This window comes from Micropterus dolomieu, linkage group LG12 (genome assembly GCF_021292245.1).
Source record: "Micropterus dolomieu isolate WLL.071019.BEF.003 ecotype Adirondacks linkage group LG12, ASM2129224v1, whole genome shotgun sequence".
NCBI lineage: Eukaryota > Metazoa > Chordata > Actinopteri > Centrarchiformes > Centrarchidae > Micropterus > Micropterus dolomieu.
This window is the reverse complement of record NC_060161.1, coordinates 7,955,973-7,963,604: the sequence shown is the minus strand read 5'-3', so window position 1 is coordinate 7,963,604 and position 7,632 is coordinate 7,955,973. Positions and strand designations below refer to the sequence as shown.

Here is a 7,632-nt window from a genome sequence, read left to right as displayed (position 1 = left end):
TCCATTTCCTGATAACTGCACCGACAGTTGATCTTTTCTCTCCAAGTTGCTTTCCGATTCTCTTGTAGCCCATCCCAGCCTTGTGCAGATCAACAATCTTGTCCCTGATGTCCGTAGAAAGCTCTTTGGTCTTGGCCATGGTGGTGATGTTGGATGCTGGTTGTTTGGGTGTTGACAGGTGTCTTTTATACAGGTAACGAGGTGAGGCAGGTGTATTTGATGTAGATAATTGGTTGGGATTGGGGCTGTGTCTTAAAGAAAGACTAACTGGCTTGTAGGAGCCAGAATACTTGCTGTTTGGTAGGGGGTCATATACTTGTTTTTCCTCATCAGATGGTCATCAATTTTTATAAATTCATATGATGTGATTTTCTGGAATTTTCTTTGGGATTCTGTCTTTCACTGTTAGAATGTACATATGATTAAAATTGTAGATTGTTGCATTCTTTGTAAGTGGGCAAACCTGCAAAATCAGCAAGGGGTCAAATACTTTTTTCCCCCACTGTATATGAACAGGTCAGATCTCTGACATGCAGTATGTTTCTCAAGTTTGATGTCTCTTTTAGATCATTTGCAAAATTAAAATCATTCTTGTCCGTTAAAGATTTGGAGACTGTTGTTCACGCCTTCATTTCCTCTTGCCGCAACTTCTGCAATTCTCTCTATGTAGGAATCAGTCAGTCAGTGTCTCGCCTGCAGATGGTTCAAAATGCAGACCCATCACTGGTACCAAGAAGACAGCCCATATCTCCCCTGCACTGGCCTCTCTTCACTGGTTACCAGTGAAGTACAGAAACGATTCTAAGATTCTTTTATTTGTTTTTAAAGCAGTGCATAGACTGGCACCAGCTTTATCTATGAACTGCTCATCCCTTATTCCACCTCAAGCACTGTCGTTTGTTGTTTTTAAAAGTGCTCTCTATATATATTGAATTGACTATTTACTTTTCAGAGCGCACTGAGTGAGGGGAAACTGTTCAGTGTGAGAAGGACAAGATGAGGAAGTTCCTGGTCGCATGCAGCGTCACTGATTCTCACAGGATTTAAAGCTTCTCCACAGCCCCCCCCCCTCTCAGCTCTGGGTCCCAGCTTGGCTCCGTTTCACTCTGGACTCTGCTCTGTCCCCTACCCAGCTTCCCAGAAGTCTGATAAATGTCCTCAAATGATGTCACACTGTCGCTGACAGCTCAAGACTACAAGTCACAAAACCAAACAAATGGGTAGGTGTGGAGTTAGAAAGAGATGAGTTCAGCAGAACTCTGTAGCCTGCTGCTCATCTCTGCTACAGGCTACATTAGAGTGGACTAGAGTTTCACTATCCTCCCTGATTGAAAGTGTTCTTTGCTGCCCCTGTAACCACACCCAACACTGATTTCAAAGTGTACTGAGGTACCCTGGTATACACCTCTAAATCACTGCCTTAAAATGTATGAATCTAATGTATTGTAATGTAAATGTATTCAGTACGATATCGCCATATACAAAATCTTTGATGGTAGCTAACAGTGGATCTGTGTTTTATGTTGTGGGTCGCACTTAAATTGGTCCCCGCTGTACCAAGGTATCTAAAACCATGTAACACACGGATTAGGGGCGTTCATTGGTTGTTGTTTATGTTCATTTCAGGTTTCTTGTGTTTGATTGGCCTACGCCAGGGGGTGGGCGTTAGGGGAGCCGTCAGGTTATGCTTGGAGTACCAGCAGAAATTTAAAAAAAATATTTATTAATGAGGAGGTTAAATTGAATGATAAAGTGTGATTAAGAGTGAGCAGTGATGAGATTTAAGTTGAAAGATTATTAAGCATCTTGTAAGTTTATTAAAACAATTTACTGTTATGTCTTAATTACCTTTAATGGCAAAACATTAATTTTGCTTCAAATTTCAATCCGGCGTCTTCTTTAAGTTTGTATTCGACAGAATACCTTATTATCTCAATTAAAAGAACTGAAACAAATGTTTACGTGACATAAGAAGGCAAGTTATTATTTTGGACAGTAAAAAATATGATTGGCCGGTGGACCAGTCCCACTGGCTGGTGAGCCAAAAAGTAAATTCCGCCCATGGTTATAACGGATAGTTAGCTGTCCGTGTAGAGTGAACTAGATGTCTGTGTTTTGTTTATATGCTCTGATTATGTTAACCCAACACATCTTTGTAGTAGTGTCCATGTTGATTTCACATCCTGACGTAAGAGCACATGAACGCACTGAATTCGAAGAACAACAACTTCACAGCTATGGAAATGGGACAATTCCGAGGAGCACTTGAATGCACCGTGAACCGCTGGCTGCAATTTGCAACCCTCACCATTTGATGGCAGTAAAACTTACACAATGAACCTTTAATACTAACGTGTGAGAGGTGTGTCTGTGCTTTGAAACCGTGCTGTCTGTTGATGTCACATGTCATTTCTACCTGCTACTAGCTAATGTTTCTCACCGGAATATGTCATGTTAGCTAGCCAGAGCTTTCAGACGTTTCCTAAACAATGATTTCAAGTCTCCAGCAGATTCATTCATATACAGTACAGCCTAAGGTATTATGGCATTTTGGTTTTCTACCCTCTACAGCACACACATGCTTGACTGTTTGTAAAAGGGAGATCCATTTGTTGTTGTTCTGTCGATCTGATTCAATCGATCCGGCTTGAGCAGACCTTTCATTTGGTACCCTGGATGTCTATGTATCTCCAATGGGTTGGCCACAAAATGGCGAAAAAGACCGTTTGTTCCACGTTTCCTCTCTGCAGAAAAGAGGAGAGAAGGCATGCAGCTCCCAGGTATTGTGCAATAATCAAGATGGTGCCCGGTGAAACTCTGAGTAACAAAATAGGCGGATTTTGAACTTAAAACGGCGAAAGTTTAAAAATTCAGTCTGCAGTTTCGACCACAGCCCGGCTGCCCCCGGTACCGGGGGTATCTGTTTTCAACATGACAAAACATTTTTGTAGATAAATGTGTTTGTACTCAGCCAACTGCAGAACATAATTTATCCATTTGTTAATTTACAATTACACCCCTGAATGAAAGTAATTAATTATTTGGACAGCCCTGTGAATGACTGGACATTTAGAAAGCATTTACATTCTGGCTTACAGATCTCTATTCTCCCCCACGTCTGCTCTGTTACCATCAAGGCTGCTGTCTACAGGCAGCATCTGGCTGCCTTTCCAGATTAGGACAGAGGGACTGTGGGCGCCGACGGACATGTCACTGCACCAGCCTCTATCACATAGACGACTATAAAGATTTTCTTGCAACTTAATGGAAAACTTCCACAAACTCTTATCGGTTTAGATTTACAGAACAGGCTTTGGAATTAATTCCTGCTTAAGCTCCACTGAGCTGTAACTTGATGTCTTCTTTTATTGGATCAAACTCATGAATATATTTTTTGGGACACACATCCTCAGGACGTGCAGCATCTTTGCCAGGGGAAAGCTTCAATCTGAGCCTTCAATATGCAAGGCGTTCCACATTAAAATCCGTCTGAGGCTGTGAAAATTTAAGACTTTTAAAACTGCTGCCTAGATCCCCAAAGAGGATGACATTAGTCATTTTCATGACAATCCAAAGAATAAGAAGAGTTCTGACAGTACAAGTTGAACTTTCTCAGTCTGGAAAAAACTAGTGTTGAGGGCAAATTCCAGGTTCAGTGGCAAACATTTACACTGCACAAATAAACTTTTACTGACAATAAAATAAACAAATAGCTTCTCTGGGTCAACAGGTCTAAATCCAAGCAACCCAGGTGCAGGGATTTGGCAGTTAAGTGAAACCTGAAGTGAAGCAGCAAGAGCATAGTAATCGAGAGTCACCTGATAACATTTAAAATGACCAAGCAGTAAAATAAGCAAAATATATGATACAAACCCCTTATCATATTTGATTAGGATTCCATCCAATAGTAAATAAATGTATGTTTAAAAAAGAACAAGAGGCCGATGCAATATGTAAATGCTCTGTACTTGTATACCGACTTTCTAGTCTTTTCGACCACTCAGCGCTTTTACACTACATCTGTATTCACCAGTCATACACATTCAAACACTGAGCCTAAGTGCTCAAACAGAAACTAACATTCACACACTGGCAGAACAGCCGCCAGGGGCAATTCAGGGTTCAGTATCTTGCCCAAGGACACACCTTCCGATTAACGGGCAACCCGCTCCACCTCCTGAGCCGCCCAATATACATCTCAATGCACTGGCAACGATCCGATACATTAAAGATACTCAAGCAACTATTGATGCGCTACGATATAATTCAGCACATTGCGATTTAATACAATTCAACACAATGTAATTTAATGTCAGCTCTCCCTCTAGGATTTTTTTCAGTGGGGGTGGTAGACCCCCAGAAACTAGTGTCAAGGAGCGGGGGTGTGACAGATACCTGGTGTGGTCGTAGACACTAATTTTTTCCTCTTACTCTTAAAATGACTTCCTCTTGATGGAGTTTGCTACAGTTATGCCAAAATCAGATATAGGGCAATGAGACAATGATTAGAGCTCTAGAAAATATGTGGCCAGATTCTGATAAATTTTAAAATTTCAAAAATTCTATATAATAATTTAATAAATGTTAAAATTTGAATCAATGAATTGGATATATGCGATACAGAAATATTCAAATGTATGTGCAATTATTTATTTATTTAATTCACAATAAATGTATTGCAACAGCAGGGAATTAAAATACTATACTACTATTTAATTAATCAAACAGGTTATTACTTGACAGCCTCCACATGCTGCTGAACACAGTGGGTGTGGGTCAGAGGCTACTCTGACAACAGAACTCTAACAGAATATCTGACTCCACCCACACAGCCAAGGAGTCTACAACAAGTTTGCGTCTTGCATCTGCCGATGTGCTTTCACTTCTGAGAGTTTGTTGAAGCGAGGAGTTCTTGCTAGCACAACCGTCTTATGACACAGAGAGAACAGAGGCAGTGCATGTAAACACCAAAACATAGTTTTTCTGTTCGGTTTGCGAAGTGCTGTGGGAAAAAACGCTTAAAATGCTAGGGAAACTCCTGAATGTGACACAACACAATGCAAGAAAATAAGCACATCATATGAAATTGAATATGGTACAGAGAGTTTGATTTTATCTGATTGTATTCTTCATAAATTAAATAAATCATAAATACTTCACATATTTGTTTCTCTAGTACTGCAACTATGTAAGCATCTTATTTATGCAGTTTCTTTATTACCTTCAATTAATGTCTGAGAAAAGATACAATAAAACTCCTCACTCACACCACAACGCCGGTTCAGGTGGGTTCATTTTTAGGTTAGTTGCGTTGCCTCTGTACTTTATAGCAGCATAGCATATTTTGCAAACTGCATATGTCTTGTCTGTCTTGAAAAAAGTCTCTCCAAACATTTGATTTGTATGAATTCGGAGGAACATGTAGCTTTTTCTCCTCCAGGTTAATCTAATGTGACACGACTCGCATGCCGGTGCACCGATGCGAATGTGTAAATCCCTAATGTAAACACCTTGATTGTGAGCATGTTAGCATGAAAGAAACACTGTAACAGAGTTTAATCTTCAGCTGTTTCCTGTACCTGACTCCTGAGCATGTGCTGAGAGCTACCCAGGACTCTGGATGTCCTCTTACATGGCCGTGGTAGAAGCAGTGATCCTGAAAGAGAAAATAATTGCAATCAATACTTCATATTTCATCTGGAGGAAAGCTTTAGGAAAGCTATGATAATGTTTATGTAGACATGCCTCCGGTGAAGCCAACAATGAATCGATCTGCTGGATCGACTCGGTGGTGTAAGTGTCCCTAAAGCAAGCTCCTCCTGTTTCATGGCTAGAGCTGCCAGTAAAAACACTGCTCGCTGTATCTGAACAATGAGTATGACAAATCAATAAAGATATGCAAAGCTCTTTGCAGCTCGACACTGTGCATGTGAAGGTCAGAGCTTGGCCACTCAAATATGCTGATTAGGATATGAAATGAATTTACCAGACTTGCATCAAAAGAGGTGGAATTTGATTGAATTAAAAGGACGACAGGCTGCTCGGGGGTACGAATTCAAAGCTGTCCAGGTGGCACAGGTGACTCACTGCTGGAGTCTTATCATAGAGAGCCAATGTTTTCTCACCGCCTTGATAAGCAACATCAACATGTTAACAGAAATACTGGATGTCACATGACAGCTGACATCTTTTAAGGTGCCACATTATAACAAATGAAAGTGCAACATACAGTACAACATGCAATCATTTTTAGTATTTTATTCTATTAACCACCACAAAGACTTGCTGTAATAGTAAAACAGTACATATACAGTCCCCTCCAGAAGTATTGGAACGGTAAGGCAAATCCCTTTGTTTCTGTTGTTCACTGAAGACATTTGGGTTTAAGATCAAAAGATGAGTATGAGAGAAGAGTTCAGAATTTCAGCTCTCATTTCCTGGTATTCACATCTACCTGAACAACTCAGGACATACCACCCTTTGTATTAGACCACAGCATTCTTAGGTGAGCAAAAGTAATGGAACAAATAATCTTATAAATAACATTTAATATTTGGTGGCATAACTCTTGCTTGCAATAACTGCCTCAAGCCTGCGACCCATCGACATCACCAAACTGTTGCATTCTTCATTTGTGATGCTATTCCAGGCTTTTACCGCAGCTTCTTTCAGTTTTCGTTTGTTTCGGGGTGTTTCTCCCCTCAGTCTCCTCTTAAGGAGGTGAAATGCAGCTCTATTGGGTGAAGGTCAGCTGATTGACTTGGCCAGTCTAAAACCTTCCACTTTTTCCTCTGATGAAGTCCTTTGTTTTGTTGGCAGTGTGCTTTGGCTCATTGTCCTGCTGCATGATAAACTTCCTCTCGATTAGTTTCAATGCATTTCTCCGTGAACTGGCAGACAAAATGTTTATGTCCACTTCTGAATTCATTCTGCTGCTACCATCCTCATTTCCATCATCAATAAATATTAATGAGCCTGTTCCAGAAGCAGCCATGCACGCCCAAGCCATGACATTAACACCACCATGCTTCACAGATGAGCTTGTTTGCTTCGGATCATAAGCAGTTCCTTTCTTTCTCCACACTTTGACCTTTCCATCACTTTGCTAGAGATTAATCTCGGTCTCATCAGTCCATCAGATTGGGTTCCAGAACTTTTGCGGCTCATCTCTGTACTTCTTTGCAAATTTCAGTCTGGCCTTTAGATTCTTCCTGCTGATGAGTGGTTTGCATCTTGTGGTGTGGCCTCTATATTTCTGCTCTCTGAGTCTTCTTCCAACAGTGGATTGTGATACCTTCACCCTGCACTGTGGAGGTCGTTTTGGGGGTTTTCTTCACAGCTCTCACCATATTTCTGTCATCAACTACTGTTGTTTTCCTTGGCCGACCTGTTGGACGTCTGTTGCTCAGTACACCAGTAGTTTCTTTCTTTTTCAGGACATTCCACATTGTTGTGCTTGCTATGCCCAATGTTTGTCCAATGGCTCTGCTCGATTTTCCTTCTTTTCTCAGCTTGACAATGGCTTGCTTTTCTCCCACAGACAGCTCTCTGGTCTTCATGTTGGTTTATCCTCTTTAACAGGAAATGCAGTCTTTATAGGTTTGAACCAAGGATGAAAGCTTAGACTAGTCA

At 40.8% G+C, this 7,632-nt stretch overlaps 1 protein-coding gene across 1 annotated transcript in view; it reads right to left on the bottom strand.

Moving 5' to 3' along the window:
* adam19a (ADAM metallopeptidase domain 19a) overlaps positions 1–7,632 on the bottom strand; it is a 219,235-nt gene that overhangs the window by 82,978 nt on the left and 128,625 nt on the right. Inside the window, exon 5 of the mRNA XM_046064116.1 lies at positions 5,580–5,656. Coding sequence (XP_045920072.1) covers positions 5,580–5,656 — 77 coding nt within the window. The remainder of the gene's footprint in view (positions 1–5,579; positions 5,657–7,632) is intronic.